This window comes from Antechinus flavipes, chromosome 2 (genome assembly GCF_016432865.1).
Source record: "Antechinus flavipes isolate AdamAnt ecotype Samford, QLD, Australia chromosome 2, AdamAnt_v2, whole genome shotgun sequence".
NCBI classification, from domain to species: Eukaryota; Metazoa; Chordata; class Mammalia; order Dasyuromorphia; family Dasyuridae; genus Antechinus; species Antechinus flavipes.
Window position 1 is genome coordinate 111,095,066 of NC_067399.1, and position 19,606 is coordinate 111,114,671.

Consider the following 19,606-nt stretch of genomic DNA (forward strand, 5'->3'; position numbering starts at 1 on the left):
TGCAAAAAGGATCTAACTTGAATTGTTTTCATTTTTTGATAATACCAGATAATTATAATAAATTACATCCTGAATCCAAAGGCTTTACTGTAAAGTTAGAGTGAACCTCAGGTTAAAAAAAAAAAAAAAAAAAAAAAGCAATTTAAGAACTTAACAATTTTAACATAAAATCAATATGAAGCAACTTACTATATCTGCCTTGAGGCAGTTAGCATGGTAGATAGCACTAGGTTTCAGAAAGATCTGAGTTCAAATCTGGTATTAGATACTATCTGTTGGAATCTTGAGGCAAGCCATTCAACCTGTCTGCCTCAGTTTCCACCACAACTATAAAATGGTAACAATGAAAGCCCTTAGTTCCCAGAGCTATAAGAGGATCAAATATTCCATTTGTACTTACCATACCGCTGGGCATGTAATAAGCACTTAATGCTTATTTCTCATCTTACTTGTTTCCCCCGAGTTCCATGGATCTTTTATTATTTACTACTGGACATAATAATTTTACAATACTAATGAATAGTCATCAGCTTAGAAAAAACTCAAAAAGGATCCTTTGACACATACCTCATTTCAAGGAAACTTTTTTCTGTAATAGATTTTTTTTAAAAACAGGTCTTAGAAGCTCTAGGTTAGGATCTGCTATGCCTAGATTCAAATGGTGAGGATGTATCAAAATCAGAATTTGTACTGCCTTTCTGACTTTGAGGCCAACTTTCTAACTACTTCTATTACACAGATTCTCAAAGGTTTTGACAAATACATTCTAAATTATCAGGCCCTTGCAATCATGAAAACTGTGTCCATAGCTTGCATACATGTATAGCAACGTGACACAGTGGGGAAAGACCTAGATTTAAAATCAGACCACCTTGGTTTGAACCCAGGCTCTTCTGACTTACACAAGTCACTAAAGGATCTCTTCAAGGTCCCCTTTCTGCTTTAAATTAATGTTATACAATTTAGTCAACATTATCTGTGTCTGTAAGAGTAATCTCCTAAATTCTTAAATCCCTTTATTTGTATCTCTAGAACAATATGACATATTACACTATAACATAGCCCCTTGTCAAAAGTATTACTGCACAAAAAGTAGCACAACCTTAAAGAGAGGCTTTTTTAGACAAAGAGAACGATTCTGACTTTTGCTCTCCTTGTGTTATATCTACTGAATTAGTTACAAAATCCACTTTATGTACTCTTTCTTACAATGCAAACCATTTTGGGGAGAGTTTTTGAAGGGAGGGAATGTAAAAGGGCCAGTTTTTAAAAAGATACTGCACTCAGCAAGCTTTTATTTTATTTTCAATTCCAAAATTGTTTATTGCCTATTATACAGTAACACTTTACAATTAAAAAAAAAAAAAATTGAACCAAAACTTTCTTTTCAAGGTCACCTCCCAACTTCTTTAATGATTTCAACACATTCTATTCTATTTTGATCCTCATAACTCCCTAAATCCTAGGGGCCTTCTCTACCTCCAATTTGAGCCATGTACATGTACTGAACACTGATCATTTCAACAATTGTGCCTTCTCAAAGGGCCTTCTCAACTTGGAAGCCTTTTCCATTCAAGGTCCTTTAACCTCCATGATTGGGGAATTCTACCCAGAATTTCCATTCTTCTCTCTACTTTTCTCCTGATTCTAGATTTCTACATCTTTACTTCTCCCCTCTCTTATGTTGCCTGTCCTCATAAGAATATAAGAATTTCATCACCCAAATACCAGTGGTAGGATTTGAACACAGGGCTTCCTAATTCCAATACCAACATTATAACAACAATCTGCCATCCCATAGAAAATACATCCCTCCTTTAGTTATTTTCTCCTGCAAATTAAGTAACTTCTGAACTCATAGCACTTAAGTCATTTAAGTCATGTTCCTTCCATAATACTATATTTCCATCAGGGCAAAGACTATATTACTTAAACTTTTATTCTCCTTGTATCTTGCAGAATATTCCATATGAGTATTCAGTTGGAAAGAAGATTGAACCAAGATTGTGGAAGGAACCAGACTACAGTAAAAAAAAAATCAAGTTATGATAGTTTTTTATAATCCTCTCAACTTCTTCGAAATAACATTGTCTACATTGGTATTTTGGGAGGGAGAGGGAAGAGAATGACTATTAAATCCCTACAGAATCCTTCAACTTGTCATTCAAAGACTACACTTTCCATGGTCTCTGCAACCTAATCACAATTAAATCAATCAATTGTACCAACCAACCTAGACTACACTCTTCCCTTATCATATAAATTGCCTTCTTCTGCCTGTAATTTTTGCTTTTTAAGTTTCTGTTCAGTTGTTTCAGCCCTATCAGATTCTTCATGACCCATTTGGAATTTTCTTGGCAAATATATTAGAGTGGTTTGCAATTTTCTTCTCCAGCTTATTTTAACAGATGACAGGCAAACAGAGTTATTAAGTAAACTGTTGAGGATCACAAAACTATTAGGTATCTGAGACTGAATTTAAACTCAAGCCTTCCTGATTCAAGGTCTAGAGCACTGTGCACACTATTCACCTCGCTGCCTCATTCCTATTTCAAGCCTATCCTTCCCAAATTCAGTTCCAGCTGCTTGCTTTCTTCCTTCTATTAATGTCGATTCCATTTAAAGTCCAAATCATTCATTTGCTACCTATATATTTCCTCTTATCATTATATACCTATATATTTCCTCTTATCATTATATACTTTTATATGTAATATACTGACTACCCCAGGATATTATAAATTTTTTTGAGTGGGCCAACAATTTATACTTATTTAAACCCCCAGCTTCAAAAAGTATTATTTTGCACAGAACAAACAGGTTAGCAAAAATAACCATACACACACACACACACACACACAAGAAGTTTATAAGTGTAGAACAAAATGCTGTTTATGATTTTGCAATGTCTACATGCATAGTTAGCTGTAATTCTATTTTAAGATAAAAGACAGGCCTTATGCTTATTTTTTCATCCACAATTACTTTTACCATAACTTAGCAAATTTTTTTAATTCTAAATAGGATAAAATAAAAACATCACTTAATTTGCTTGGGATTTCCCAATATTTACATTTTATTATTTTCAAGCAATTTTTATTTACCTTGATTTTGAATAAAAGGCTTAATATGTAAAAAGTTTTAGAATAAAATAAAAATTTATAGATTCATTTAGGTAGGTATAGTCTAGTCAGATCCCCAGGAATCCATTAAGCCCGCTAGTTTTGACAGTCAAGAAAATTAGAAGATGCTGACAAACTCTATACAAAAGTTATTCTCTCTCTCTTAACCTTTTCTGTATTTGTGACTTCAAGGCCCCAAAGTTAAGATTGTCACCTAATATCCTTTTTTGGGGGGATGGGAGAATGGAGTGTGAGAAGATTATGGTCTTAATTAAGTTAGGAACAAGATTCATATCTCCTAAGACAGCAACACTGAGTTTTACATTCCCATCCCTATTATCTTAATCAAGGCAATAGATCCACTCTCTTAAATATTCAGTCAATTTGCAAAAGATAGTAGAGCTCTACATATAAATAACAAATTGGAGTTAGGTACCTAGAAGGCAGTTGATTTGGAATGGGAGGGTGGCAAGCCTAGAGAATGATTTTGCCTTATACATACAAATGATAGAAGGCATATATTTTCTGTATAAAGCTTAGTTCAAGGAACTTTAAGAGATTAGTCTAATCCTCTCATTTTATAGTTGAGAAAATTAAGACCCCCAAAATGACTACAGGTAGTTAAATGGAGGCCATGTAAAAATAAGACAAATCACATTCCCAAGGAGTATATATTTTAATATATAAAATTTAAGAGGTTTACAGAGGGAGCATTAAAGTTTCATGTGACACTGGCTAACCCCTCTGAACTTAGTTCCTTATCTGTAAAATGAGATATAATGCCTACATAACTCTACCTATGCTGTCTATCTTCTTATAAACCCTGTATAATACTATATAAATGTCAGACATTTGCAATACCCAAATAAATGGGATCAGCTGAGGAATATTGGTGCTAGGAGCAAGTCAAGAAAAGAATGCCAACAAGATCAAGCCAAAAATTATACAACTGTGTATCCAAGGCAAATGAAAAGGTTATATATGCTAAATAAATACTTTTGTCGGCTAGGAAAAAAAAATTATCCCATTCTATTCTGATTGGCTGTTCTCTAGAGCTTATACCACATAAAAGACTGTGGTAAATAATGCTTTGACTTATTCAATACCTAAATTTTAGCTTTTTTATGTTACCAATTATACCAGGTTATTTTCCACAAGCAGTAAAGGGATAAAACAGGTTTTTTTTTGTGTAATATTGCCCTATCAGAATATGATCTCTTTGAGGGGAGAACTTATTTTTCTCATGCCTGTGTTTAACAAAATGTGTCTGCTAAACAGCAAATGCTTAATAACTAAATGCTGCTTTGCCTTTGCTAAAATTACATCAAAAAACAGCTAGAAATTACCAAGCTATTAAGGAACCACTGTTATTAAAAACATTCATAATAAGAAAGATTTTTAAAAATATGCTTCATGATTTATTCCTCAAAGACTACCTCAGTCCCAGAGGAGAAATAAAACTAGTTTGCTACATCAAAAAATAAATAAATAAATAAATAAATGGCACAGAACCTCCACTTATCAGTAAACAAAGTTTCAGTCAAGCGAATTTAGTGAGGTCATCTGACAATGAACATATGCCTAAATGAACATATAAAACCATTAGCATTTTTTTAAATTAAAGCCTTTTATTTTTAAAACATGCATGGATAAAAATTTTTCAACATTTAACCCTAGCAAAATCTTGTGTTCTAATTTCCCCATCTTCCCCCTAACTCCATCCCCTAAATGGCAAGTAATCCAATATATTAAATATGGCAAAACTATGCATAGATATTTATACAATTATCTTGCTGCACAAGAAAAATCTTATCAAAAAGGAAAAGAGAAAGAAAGTAAAATACAAACAAAGAGTGAAAATGCTATGTTGAACCACTAGCATTAATGTACAGATTTAAAATAGTACATATATCTAGGTGGGTTCTCGGGGTAATCCTTATTTCCCCCATTTTATAAACAAGATATCCAAGTTTGAGATAGAGTAAATGCCTTGTGTTGGAGGTAGCATTCAAACTCAGCCTTTTCTGATTTCAAGCCCTATACTCTACACTGTAACACTTAGCTGATCATTAAACTTAAGGCTGACATCTTCCTTATTTAAAGCACATTCCCGCCTACCTTCACATTGGTTCCTTGGAAGAATTTTCCATCTTGTCTTTATCACATTTTCCAAAATTTGTAGTCCATAATACTGAAAATTGGAGAACAGAAGAGTGTGAATACATTGTTCTAAGGCTGATAACTTTCAGGATTCACATTCAGACAAGACATTCACACGTATATATCTAAAGTTTCAAAAAGGTATTAAACTACCAAATTTAATTATACATACATTAAACAATAATCTATTCACCCAATTACTGAGTTGTTCATGCATTTTCCTTGTTTTACAGTTTACTACACTATATAAAGTCCTGCTGTTTGATCATGCTCACACCAGGAGGAAGAACCAAATAAAAGGCCCTTTGGCAGTCAAATGGGCTCTCTGTAGAAAAGAAAGTAGTAGCCAGATATGAATTCACAGCATAAATGATTGTTCATATGCCCAAGTACTTTAACACAACCACACTTCTATGAAATTTAGTAGTTTGGATAGTATATCAAGCTTCCTACCATTCCTCTATGAGTTATAAGCTCTTGGCAAAGTATAGGATGCATTCTCATACACACTTTCTATAGAAAGTGGTCACAAACTTTCACTGGTGTGTTATTTAAGGAGCAGCAAGACAACCCACAGATTTATTTAATTTTAATGCCCACCCCTAAGGTAGCTATTTCTACTTATTTAAAGATAAACTTTTATACACAGTCAAAATAACATATAAAATATGTTGCAATCAATTGTTCTTTACCTTCCAGGTATTCCTTCCTAAGTATAAAAATCATGACTACATAAATGAGTTAAAAAGCAGAAAGACCACTTGACAAGCCATTTTCCCCTCCTGCTACTCACTCTAAATAGTCTTGTTCATAAACATAAGGAGGACCAATTTAGAATGATCAGGCAAGAAGAAAAGGAACAAAAATGTTGTGGCATTTGGTTCTGGAGGAAAATAAGTAACAATATCTGAAAGGTAATAAATTCACTCACATACAGAAGTTTAGACTGCAAATTTTGGCTGCGAATAAGAATTCATCTTTAAAATGGTTAGTTATTACACAGTAAAATAGGATAATTAGTATTTCAACCAAAGGGATCATATTAATGTTCATTTTATCCAAAGCACAATGTAGACTGTCCCGAGCTACACTGTATGAAAAACACCGATGTTTTTGCTGTTTTCTTTCATTTTTACATTGCATACATTTCTAGGAAAAACTGGCCATTAAAATTCTGCAGATGCAGAATACTTCTGCAAAGACTTAAAAATGAGGCCAAAGTAATTCTGGAATCAAAAATTTAATGCAATTTATGTTTTCATAATCAGCAGTAAATACGGAGGCTTACTAGTATCTATTTGTAATCACTACATCTGCCTTTGGGAACGGGTGAAACAAGAAAAAAATGTATATAAATATTCTATCACTAAAATTCTGAAAAGTTCAAAAAGTAAGCCAACATGCATTCTCCTAAACAAATTCATGAAAAACTTGTGTGCAATATGAAATTATAATATGATAAATCCAAATAAATCACTACGATGCAAAATAAATAATATACATACATACATACATTTATATGTATGTATGTATACGTATATGTATATATAAATGAAAACTTGCTGGAGGTGGAGTGAGAAGAAAAAATGCAGTTTTATAAATAACTTTAAAGCTACCCTTCACACTACTAGCTACATATAAACTGGGAGCTATTAAATCTAAAACTTTTTTATTTTTTCCTTTTTTCTACACAAATGTCTTCAAAGAGAAGGTTTCATCATTTAAATAGAAATCAAAGGCTAACCTGGACCAAGTTTATCATTTTATCACTGTGAAGAATATGAAGTAGAGCAAACATTTATCATTTAAAAATGTTATTAATGGTAAAGTTTATGTACATTTCCCCTCTTCCTTTTCTTGTTACAGTCTTTCATATTCCCAAACTGTTCCCACTCTGTAGTTCTCATTATTCAACTGCTTTTTCACTAGCTCTTCATTGCCCATCCCTTCATTACCACAAAACAGAAGCCTTAATCTGAACTGAATTTTTCTGTGACTGCATTAGGTAGTTTGAGGGTAAAATCCAATCAAATTCTTTCCAAGAAAGTTCAAAGCATTTTTTTTTTTAAAGCCACCATACTAACAGACTCTGGAAATAAAAATTTTTAATTACAGAAGATTAAAACAGAGAAGTCTCTAACTTTAGAGGGAGAGGAAAGGTGGGAAATTTGGTTCAGAATTTCAAAATATTTTTTAAAGGAAATTACTATAAAAATGAAATCATTAAAAAAAAAATATTCCTAAGTGGCTATATCTCTCCTTTAGTATCTATCCCACTATCCCACACTTTAGTATCTTAATAGTAGAAATCCACTGCTGAGTTATGAAGATGAGGGACAGATAACAGCAAAGACTAAATGAAAAAAGAAATGCATGAAATGATCCCTATGGTAGAAATTTCTACTGTACCCTTAATTACTCATTCTATGCATTGAATCCCCTCTCCCCTCCCACCTCCCAAGAAACAAAAACAATTGATGAACAGAATTCAGTTAAAGGGAATCAAAAGGGTAGACCTTGTGGAGGCCTGCCGTCAAAGCCTAGCTGTGTCAGTTGCACAGGAAGACACCCCTTTTCTTCCTATTACAAGCAATCAACATAATGGAACATTATGATTAATATCAGGTAGTGTTAAACAGCTTTAAAGAAAAAAAAAATGATTGCATAAAAAGCCAAATGTCAGAGTGCATAAATTTAGCACCAAATCATTTGTAATTTATGTAAATTGAAGAATTCTTTACCTGTTGCTTTCTTTCTGTTCCTCTAATCATCTCATTTTTCACAAGACAAATTTGAGTTTTTAAAAATACTGTTGATAAATCAACTTAAACATTAGTAATGTCTGTCAGTACAAAAAGCAAAATTTACCAGGCAAGCAAACAGGCAAACACTGTTACTCAAGGTTAGCACTTTGAGGAAGTTATGAACTGTATTTTTTCCCTAAAATTTCTAAGATAAAAAAAACTAATATTTTAGAAACTGTTAATTAACACAATTTGATTTCAGAAATAAATTCTGAAGATGGCCAATTTCTGTTTCAACACAAATGATATACACGAGTAAAGAAAACTTTGTGTATATTAAACAGAATGCCATGCATGTAATTTTATTACTTTTAATTATTTTAAAGCAAAGTGTGAATCATCAAGCTTAAAACAGTCAAAACACATTTCGATTAGTCCTTCTGTTCAAACTTTTAAAAAGAAAAAAAAAAAAAAAAAACAGGGGAAAAAAAAAAAAAACATAAAACCTGAATCATACATTTAAATTGCACATTAAAAACTGAGTGCTATCCCATTAAAAGTATTGGTACATGGTGCCAGTGTTTAAAGCTAACCATATAACTTGATGTAGGAGAGCCTGTTCTGATTACTTGCCCAAAATAATCGCTTTGATTAGATTATTTTCATCTCTGAATAAGAATTTATACAATTCAGACCTATATACACATAAACTCTTAAAGAGGGATGGAAGGGAGAAGAGCACACCTTGCGTTCTAGTCCTGAGAACAAAACTTCATCCATAATTTAATTGTTAGGACTATTTGCCAAGGGTATAGAAAATGTTTTATCTCGTAGGGTAGATTAAAATTTGAAGTAACTTTCGTAATTAAACAGGATAAAATGATTTGAAGTAACAAATGCTAGTGCACTAAATAAGATACCTTCCTCAAAGTTTACATATGGAAGAAAGGGAGAAGTATGAGTTTTAAAACCACAACTTGCTTACTTTCGTGTTCATATTCTGTGAAAATTCCAAGATCGTATCAACTCTTGTCCATGCATCAGGATGTTCCTTTAAGTGTGTCAAGACTTCCTGAGCCATTCTTTGCTAAAAGGTTATAGAAAACAGGAAAAAAAAAATTAAATTGTTTTTACTTTAAAAAAACTTTTTAAAAAGTTTATCAACTTTATCAACAAATACTTTGAGGAACTTGGAATATATGTAAAATATTGCACTGTAGAAATGATGTTGTGATTAAAAAGCTGGGCCCGGAGTCAGGAAGACAAATTCAAATTCAGGCTCAGAAATTGTGACTGTGACTGTAGGTAACTCATTTAACTCCAGTTTGCCTCAGTTTCCTCAATAGTAAAATAGTGATAATAATAGTACCTATCCCCAAGGTTAATAGAATAAATTTTGGTATATTTGTAAAGCATTTTACAAGTCTTAAAAGTCATACATAAGGCTAACTATTATTAAATTGCAGTCTGAACATTCCAGACTACTTCCTATGCATTTTTAAAATACTGATTTTTTATCCTACCAAATAACCCACATAACTTTCAAAAAATAACAGAGAAGTTGCACACACATAAATTGTGGAAATACAATTTTAAAAACCTTAACCTTAATCTGCAAATACTCACACTATGGTTAGTTATCTTCTTTTCACTTATACTCATTAACCAAAATCTACTCACCTTTCAATATTTGTTTCAAATAATCTACTTGCTCTTCCAATCCCCTAACTGAATGTCTTAACTTCCTTAGAATCTATTATAAACTTCAGTTAAGAGCTGGAAGGAACTACTGTTATTTTGGTATATAACACTTTCATTTTACATTTAGAGAAACCAAGGTCTTTAGGGATTAAATAACCCAAAGTGACATTTATAAATATCAGAACTGGGCTTCAAATTTAGATCCTGAAATTAGTATATCTTAAAAAGACTATTAGATTTGGAATCAGAGGGCTTCTATTCAATTTCTGGCTCTTTATTTATTAAATTTATTATTTAACTCTGGATAGGAAAAACTTGGACTTAAGTCTTCTCATCTGTAAAATGAAGAGAATGCCCTCTAACTCTAAATCTATGATTCTACAGCTTCAAATTTAATAATCACTGAAAAATTATTTCCCAGCCTTTTAAATTATTTGGCATTTCAAAATTTTAAATAATAGTGCATTTTAGTATTATTTCCATTTAAAAGATAAAGTGCTGAAACTTGTTCAAGGTCATACACCTAAAAAGAACTAAGAGTTTAGCCTACTATTAGAACACCAACTCTTCCTATTAAAGCCGTGTGGCTATTTAAGTTGTTAGAAAAATAAAGGTTCTGCATTATTCTATCCTCCAAGGTTTCAAAGTATGTGTACCATTAAATGTAATCCGATCCAATAGGATATAAGCAATAAAAAGAGAGAGAAAAAAAAAAAAAAAAAAGGAAAAGTTCCATTTCTTCATGGCTTTCATAATTCCCACAATTTTAATTAGAAAGAACTTTCTATTATATGTAACTCACATTTATATAAGGCAGGCAAATACCTATTCTAATTTGTTCAGCGACTATGCATTCATGTATAGTCTAATCTGAATCATGTTATTTCAAGTCACTTTTTCAACTAACCTTTTCATGATGTTAAAAAAAAAAAAAAAAAAAAGAGACAAACCTTTATTTCAATTTCAAGGTACAACAATTGAATTTATGGTTTTAGTGGCAAAGGTTAGCTTCAGGATAGGAAATTCCTTCTATTACTGCAGACTGCCACTTTCTTTAAAATTTATATTCTTAAGAGAACTGTCAGGTCCTGGCTGGTTTTGAAGTTGGCCCATTACCTACTACATCACATTATCTCTTTTATTTAAATTTTATTTACACTGCTATCAAAACCCCAAAAACTTAGGAACTAGACAGTAATCTGTTTTTACAAACCATATATTATTTCTTTGAATCTCATACTATTTTCAGCATAGGATTCTATATATCAGTATTTCTTGAAAATATTGGAAAGATATCAGATAACCTTATAAATTGTCTCCATAGCTTAGAATGTACTAATATTCCCAGGAACAGGAAAGTCATGTAGATTGAATCTAAAAAAAGGAGGCAAAATACCTTTCAACATTTCCTAAGCAGAGTCACTGAAGACTGTGGTATATACCATGTCTCAACATACATAATGGAATAGTGATGTGGTTACATCATAGCAGAAAGATACTGGGGCTAAAATCCATAGGAAAGTTTACCTAACACATCAAATACTACCAAAAATGACTGTACAAAGTTACTACTATTCTCATTATTAATTCCTTACCTATGTGTGATCTCATATTTTCAATGTTATAACAAAATCTCCTTCTAAAGTTTTTATTTCTGTCAGATATCTACATTTTGCCTCTAATTAATAAGTCGTTCTTAAAAACAAAAACAGCATCAATGCCATATTTAAGAAAAATATATTTCCTCCTAGTCATCTAACATTCTTCATACTAAAATGCGGATATTTAAGATTTTATTGAATTTTATGACATTGTAGTTTAGTTTTCTATATACTATAATGTAATAAGACTTTTAAGATACTAAGAAAATCATACAACATATAATATTTTTTAATGACCTTAAAGTCACACTAAAGTAGGAATTTTATGAGATTATAGATAGCTGGAGTCATTGACAGTATCCTTTAAACCATTATCAGCAATGGACTAAATAAAGTAAAAGAAAAAATCATTAGTAAGTCTCACAAACCCAATCTGTTTTAGATTTTTATTAGAAAACGACTCAGTTTATAGGTGACCATTTTTGTCTGATTTGTGATGTGAGAAAACTTTAAAAAACATTAAAGACTACTGTTATGAGGATGTAATCCTAACAATATAAAAGACCATACTTTTATTAAGTTCTACACTTAACAACTTTTTGGAAATACATTTGAAATTTAAAAACCTTTGAATCAAACTTGGAATTTACTTTCTACTAAAACAGTAAGATTAATCTTTATATTATTTTAATGAGAAACTTCTTACTTAGAACTTACATTTAATAACATTCTGAATTCTTAGTATTTTAAAAGTCTTACTTTAATCTGTTAATTTCATTAGAACTTAAAAGATTAGATGCTATGGTAATCACCCCAAATATAAATGTAGCTTTATTGATGCCTTGACTGTTGCAGGTACTATCATGGCTTAGACTAAAAGGAAAAAAGTTCAAACTTCTGTTTGAAAAAAGTTTCAAACAAAACAAAGACCAAATAATGTTCTCGGAAGGGATATGGAAGGATCTTTTGAATAGTAAACTTAGTAAACACTCCCTTCCCTTCTCTCCTTCATTTTAGATAGCCTAAAGGAAACTTGAAATTTCTGTTTAAGCTAAGTATAAAGAAACACCTTCTATTGAGTGACTTTGGTCTTACTTTTTGTGTGTGTCAGGCAATGGGGTTAAGTGACTTGCCCACGGTCACACAGCTACTAAGTGTCACTTGTCCTAGGCCTCATTTGAACACAGATTCTCCTGATTCCAGAGCCAGTATGATGATGCTCTATCCTGTCTTACCTTATCCTAATCTAAATCAATACAATTTTTTGAAAACACACTTTTAAGTACAGTAATATAAAGAGCAGCAAATGCTGAACGCAGCTCCAGGGGGTTCTGACTTGTATTCAAAACAAACCCTTTAAAAAGGGTCATTAAAGTGAACAAATGAAAAACTATTTTTTTCTCTTCCATTCTTAAGATAAAAATTCTTAACATGATGTAACATCATTTGGTTAGACCCTCATTTGATTAAGACTGTAATCATTTTGAGAAACCATCTATCTTAAATTCTTAAGTTAGTCAGAGCCAATATCATAGTAAAGAGCTTTACAGGTCCTTTTCTGTAAAAATGGATATATCACTTAACCTTTCTTACAGTTCAAGAGAATATATGGGGGAAAAAATTAAGCCTTTTTATTATTTAGAAACCAGAAGAGCTTTAAGTAACAAAGTCTATCAATCAAGAATCTTGTTTAGTTCTCCTAGACTCATAATGAGCAGATTTCTAACCAAACAATAGGTCACTTTAAAGTATATTTAATGCAACATATAAGAATGACTATTTAGCAAACATGTTGAGTTTTACAAATATTATACATTACAATTAATATCTCATTTGATCTTCACAAATCATGACAGGTAAGGATTTTTCATTCCTATTTTATAGATGAGGAAACTGAGGTAAACCAGAGGTTAAGTGACTTGCCCAAGACCATACAACCACTAAGTATCCAAAGGCAGACTAACATCCCATAGGATTGTTAAGAATCTCAAATGAGAATATATTTGAAATACTTTATAAACCTTCAATGTCAGCTATTGTAATCTAAGAAGTAAACTTCATTAACTGACAGGGATACACATTTTAGGATATGGTACTTTATAAAAAAGCTAAAGCAAGACCACTATTACTAAAACTCTAAATTCTACAAACTACAAAAGGAAATACATATGTATATATGTGTATAAATATAAAAACACATAAGTTCTCTTATTTCTCACCATTAATCCCACCTGTGCATCAAAGTCTCCTCTTAAAATATTAAAACATAAAATATAAAACAATACAACCTTTATGTCTAAATTTTAGGAAAATGAGATAATACAACTTAAGTGACCTTGGGCAAGTCATCTCAATGTATGAATGACTAAGCACTCTGTTCTATCTGCTTGGTTTGGTAGATGCAAATACAAAAAATTGACAGTCCTTGAGAAAGTTTACAAGTTAATGGAGACAATATATAAGGAAGCTGTGACTAGGAATGGCTGTTTTGGTCCCATTAAGCTGCAGAGATGGTAAGCAGAACCATAAAGCAATCAACCACTTTTTCAGAAGCAAGGATAGTACTGACTGGGTTACTGATTCCAGATTCCACGTTACCCCTACACTTCAATAATCTTTTCCAACTCTAGATACATGTTCTCATAAGATATATCTTTATAAGATTAACTTACACAAATCATAATGATATAATTTGAATTAAGTTATTAGTTAAGAGGCAGGTTCACCCAACACCAAGATTCTAAAATAACATAAAAATGCTTCTTTTCACAGATTGGTCATATAATATTGTCACATTAATTCAATTTGATCCTAATAGCAGAATATTATTTAATGCAATTCAATCAACATTAGCTCCCGGTTTTTATACTATACTATACCTGGGCTCCTTCTCCATGGTACAAGCAATTCACCACACTGTCTAAAAGATTGATATCCAGTTTTTGGCTGAAATCCAGCAGCTGACGAGCTGCATGGTCTGCTAACATTGTCATAATTGCTGGCATAGATTACTGCAAACAGAGAAAAAAAAAAAAACCCAGAAGATAATACCATGAAGTTATTGTTGATCCAAAACAATTTCTAAAGATATTTTACTTCAGCCATTTTATTTCACATTTCAGCTGATGCATTTACCAAAACCATCACGAAATTATACTTTAGACATTATCTCAATGAAAAAATAGCAGAAAGGTAATGAGATGTTATCAAGAGTTGAGGCAGAAGCAAAATGATTTAAGTAACTTTTCTAGGGTTCCAACAATATATATTTGAGGCAGTTATAAACAGTGCATTACTTAGTCTAGTTCTCTCTAAACAAAATTAGCAGTATAAACACCAGATTTTAAAGTAATGGTAGAAAGTCTTAAATAAAACTCTCCCCCATTTCCCCAAAAGTAGAGCCCCTTCAACAACTATTAGCCCTACTTAATTTGATTGATGTTTAAAAAAAAATAGATCTAAGGCTTCTGTTTTTTGAGGGGGAAAGGGGAGGAAAGAAGAGAGGAAGAGAATGAAAGGTGGACATATAAAAGCCTAAAAGAGGTTGTTGCAAAGGAGTTATATATTAGACTAGGGAGAAAACTGAACAGGGTTCAGATTTGGATTCTGCTCTTAAAATAAAAAATCACTTCTGTGGATCTGTTAACAATAAATCAAAGGAGGCTAGCTTTCTAAGATCCCCTTCTAACTCTTAACACTGATCTATGGATAAGTGAGGCAAAAGTGGAGAAGAGCTCAAGATTGGGAATTCAGAGGATCTGATTTCTAACACAGCTTCAGCCACACATGTAACCTTGACCTAGCCATTTTACCTATCCCTTAAAGTTATTTTCAAACTCTTATTTATGTGGTCCTATTGGGGGGAAAAGTTATTTTAATAACTTTATATTTACACACATATACAAAATACAACCACTAAAATGCTTTTAGTTTTCAATATCCTATAAGCTTAAAAAAATCCACATTTGCTTGTATCTAAGAAAACAAATTAAAAACACGTTTTAGGAGCCAATTTTTAAATTCTCAAAAAAAAAAAAATTCTCTTGCCAATCAATGAAATTCATTGTATAATCCTACTTACTTTTCCAACAACTTTATAAAAAAAGTTCACCTCACTGGCTGACAGCCCACAATTCTGTTTTTAATAAGTTATGTCTCTTAAGTCCTTCTATACCTTTCCCCCTGTCAATAGTGTATTTGTGTTTGGATTTTTGTTTTTTTTCTTTCTTTCTTTTTTGGGGGGAGGAGGAAGGAGTTACTTCTAAATATTTAACTAATATTCTCCACCAATGGTCATTCTGATCTAAAACTATTTTAGTAAGTAAGAATGCCATAGAAATTTGGGGATTTTCACCAGAATATCAGCAATATCAAAGTGTAAAGCCAAACCACATTAATTCTTTTATCTCTGAAAAATTTGAAGTCAATTTCATGGTAACTTTCTAAAATTAAAGCCTGATTGAGTAGTGTTAATCTGTATTTGATGTGGTTTGTTTAGACTAGTCACTGAAGGCACACTGCTTTTTTTGTATTAAAAGTAAAAAAAAAAAAAAAAAAAAAGATGGCATAGTAAAGCTTTTGCTTAAGTAAAATGAAAATCCTAAAGTCAACATTAAATTTAAAAATGCAATTTACCCTAAGACACAGAAAAACAGACATTATATTTAAAAAGACTTTAGAGATTAAACAATTATCACTCTCAAAACATACTAGTCTATTAACTAGTTTACAACCAGGACATCAATTCTTTAAACCTAGGTGTTACACAACATGTATTTTTAGAACACAGCACCTGTCATAAGCATAGCTACAAAATCTTGGGTCAAAAATAACTACTGACAAAAAGAAAAATGGAAATCTCTCACACATGCTCCCAATGGTGCCAGTTACTCTTTCCTTCCCCAAATATAATTTAAAAAAAAAAAAAAAATCAAGAGTAGCGTCTTAAATCACTTAAATCGAGAAATTCACTTAATATGATACAGAAAATCTACACAATCAAAATTGTTTTTTAATTAGAACTGAACATTAATAATAAAAAAAGCTTTTCTCCTGTTTACATTTATTTATATTATTTTTGAATGGATGAAAATAGTTTATAAAATTTCTATTTATGACACCTAGGTTTCACTTTTAAGTGCTACATTTTACTGGCTGAGTTATTCCCCCCCCCCAATTTTCTGTCTTTCAAGTAACTATTTCAAGGTTCAATTAACAACCCCCTTCCCCCCAGCATTCTACCACTTAGTACTTTGTTCAAAATGGCCCACCTATTCTTCATAAAGTACAGAAATGGGGGCTTTGTGGTCAATGTCAAATACACTTCAATACCTCCAAGAACAAACAAAAAAAACCAACAAGTTCCAACTACCAGTATTTTTAAGATCCTCCTGCCCATAAAAACCTTGAAGAAACATCCAATTGCCAGGTAAAATACCTTTTCTGGCTGCTTTCTCCACTCCAAACACTAGCTAATTAGGTTCCAGTTCTCCACAGTGGATTAATATTTTATCTGATCTAGTGCTATACACTATAGGTTTTTTACACTTCAAAAGAACAAGCCAATAACTATGTACAACAATCCTCTATCCAACCTAGAAAGTCATAACCGTTGCTTAAAGATAAGTTCACAATAGGTCAAAGGCAAGTCGCTACAAGGAGACAGCTACTTAGGTGTGTGGGAAGTAGCCAGCTTCATTCAGGAGAAACACACCCTCCCCTCCTTTCCTCTAGCCTCCCACCCAAAATTGACTGTGCTGCACTTCTAACTATAGAATTCAGTCAGGGGCACTCACCCCCGCCCTTACTCGGGAAAGGTATTTAGACCAAACGCGCTCTTACGTTCACGGCCCTAGTTTCTGTATAATAAGACGTGTTCGCGATCAGAAGTGGACCGTGGCAGAATGAAAAACAACAACAACAAAAAACCATACCAAAAAACAGAAAACCGCCTCTTTCTACACCCTTTCCCTCCCCACCTCGGACACACATCCCCCCAAAACCGGGAGGGGGGGGGTGATCCAGGCACTCATACTACAATGCCAGCCCTAGTAAATAGTTTATATTTTTTGGTCTAAATGTGCCTGGGGCCATCTGGCCTAAAGTGGCCTCTACTTTAGAGGTTAGTATAAAGGTACTACCTTACGATTTTAACCAAAACACTCTACTTCCTTTCAAAACCCTTAAACACACAGAGCCACACGCACGCACACGCGAGCCCTGGAGTTGGCTTGCAGAGGGAGCAGCGACACTGCAGCCCCTCCCTCCTCCCGATCCCAGCTCTCTCTACCAGGGGGCCACGTGATGCAGGCGGACGTTTCAATGCTGCTGCTGCTGCTGCTGCTGCACTCAATATTTCTGGAAACTTCCACTCATAATAATTTACAGAGATGTTCCCCAAATCACCCCAGCCAACGGGGGAAGCCTTCCAACTACCACTCGGGCCCCCCCTTACTACCACCGCCCTCCTCCTTCCATAGTTTCCCCCTCCCCGCACACGCTTACAGCCCAACAGCAGCAGCAGTTCGCCTCCCGCGGCCGTCTACCCCACCTCCCTCCCCTCCCACCACCCCAGTGGCAGAAGCCGATCCATTCAATTGCAGGCACCACACCACACACTAACCCGCACACCGAGGCCCGTATCCCCACTCGGGGGCCTTTTCCACCGTCGCGCCGCGGACTGTCTCCCCCCCTTCGATCCTCCCACTTTACCCCACCCAGAGATCTCTCCTTCCACCGCTCGTTCCAGCTCTGGCTCCCGAGCCCTTAAGATTGCACTCCTCCCACCCTCCCCCACGACCCCCCAAGATCGCTCATTACATGTTCCGACTTACCCAGAGATTGAACCAACTGCCTCGTCCTTCCTTGTGGGGGGGGTCTGGGAGGGGATCAGGGAAGGTGGGGAAGGGGAAGGAGGGGAGACGAAGGTGGGTTTCACAGTTTGCCCACCTTAAAAAAAAAGAAATTAAAAAATGAGGGGAGAAAAAGGCAAAAAAAAAAAAGCTCAATAACGTTTTACTCTTCCAATGACGCCTCCCCCCCTCACACGCGCCTCCCCCCCAAAAAAAATAACGATAACGAAGCGGATGAATTAACGATCCTGCTGGGGTGAGAAAGGAGGGGCGGGGGAGGGGAGAAGGGGGAGTCAGGTCCCAGAGATTCAGCCCCAAGGGGACCCTCCGACCAGGCAGCAGCAGGAGCAGCAAGGGGGGGGCGCAGCTGAAGTCCACAGTCAGGGGGACGCTTCAGTGCTGCCAGGTGCAGTCCGAATTCCCCCCACCACAACGCGGTCCCCTCTCTCACTCGGCTCCGGCGGCTGGGCCCCCCCAACCCGGCTCCCCTAAACTTTCTCCCCTCCTCTTCCTCCTCCTTCTCCTCAGCGACTGGAGGTTCCCCCCTCCCCCTCCGGGTGTTTGCACGGACGGCAGCAGCAAAGACTGGAACAGGCGCCGCTGCCGGGGCTGTTGCTATTGCTGTGGCTGTTGCTGTTGCTGTTGCTGCTGCTGCTGCTGCTGCTGCTGCCGCCGCGCCGCTTCTCCCCCTCCTTCTAGTGCCACAAACTCGGAACCGGTTGAAACCGGTTCAGACTGGGAGATTCCATCTCGGTTGAGTTTTCAGCCCATGGCGCCGCGGAGCGTTTGGAACCTGGGCCTCCTCCCCCAGCTTGCCAGCCCATTGGTCAGAGCCGACCATCGCCGCGCAGTCAGATACATAGCCATTGGCTGGCGAATCCATCAGTCCCACCTAAAGCCTCCACACGAGCCCGCCGCTCAGGCCCCCGCCTCTTTCCAGCAGCGATTTGCCCGCAGAGTGGGGGAGGGGAGGTAGGATGTGTTGAGATGGAATCAGAGGTGGGGGGGGTAAGCAGGAGAGAGAGGAGTGGAGTGGGGAGGACAAGGAGAAGCCGCACGGGGATTGGGCAATGCTACTTGCCAGTCAAAAGTAGCCTTCCTCCCTCCCCCCCACCTTCCCTTTAGAGGCCTTCAGGCCCCGATTTTCCTCTCTATTCATTGGTTGGGCGCCTTTGGTGACGGAGAGGGTGGGGCACAGCTAGTGTGCTGGTGGAACCGCGAGTTTGATCTGGTAGCGCGCGGGCTGTGTTGGCTCCCTCTTTCCTCGGCCCCAGGTCAGCCCCGCCCTACCCCCGCCCCGCCATCTCCCGCCCAACGTCTTGAGCCCGCCTTAGCCCGCCCGGCTGTGGGTCTCGCCCTTTGCCTGTTCTGTGGGTGGGGGCTGTGGACTGATAACCTGGAGAACTAATAGTTTTTAAATAGGGGGG

General features: G+C 35.3%; 1 protein-coding gene across 3 annotated transcripts in view; it reads right to left on the reverse strand.

The window, feature by feature from the left end:
• Nucleotides 1-18,578, reverse strand: part of XPO1 (exportin 1) — a 56,656-nt gene extending 38,078 nt beyond the window's left edge. For 2 of the 3 annotated variants that reach the window (XM_051975348.1, XM_051975347.1), the window contains exons 1-4: nucleotides 18,162-18,578; nucleotides 14,208-14,339; nucleotides 9,012-9,113; nucleotides 5,241-5,313 (exon numbers count right to left, since the gene is read on the reverse strand). In XM_051975348.1, the coding sequence (XP_051831308.1) occupies nucleotides 5,241-5,313; nucleotides 9,012-9,113; nucleotides 14,208-14,333 (301 nt within the window). In that variant the 5' untranslated portion in view covers nucleotides 14,334-14,339; nucleotides 18,162-18,578. The remainder of the gene's footprint in view (nucleotides 1-5,240; nucleotides 5,314-9,011; nucleotides 9,114-14,207; nucleotides 14,340-18,161) is intronic. The other variant, XM_051975349.1, reaches the window with a different exon arrangement.
• Nucleotides 18,579-19,606: the final 1,028 nt, after the last annotated feature.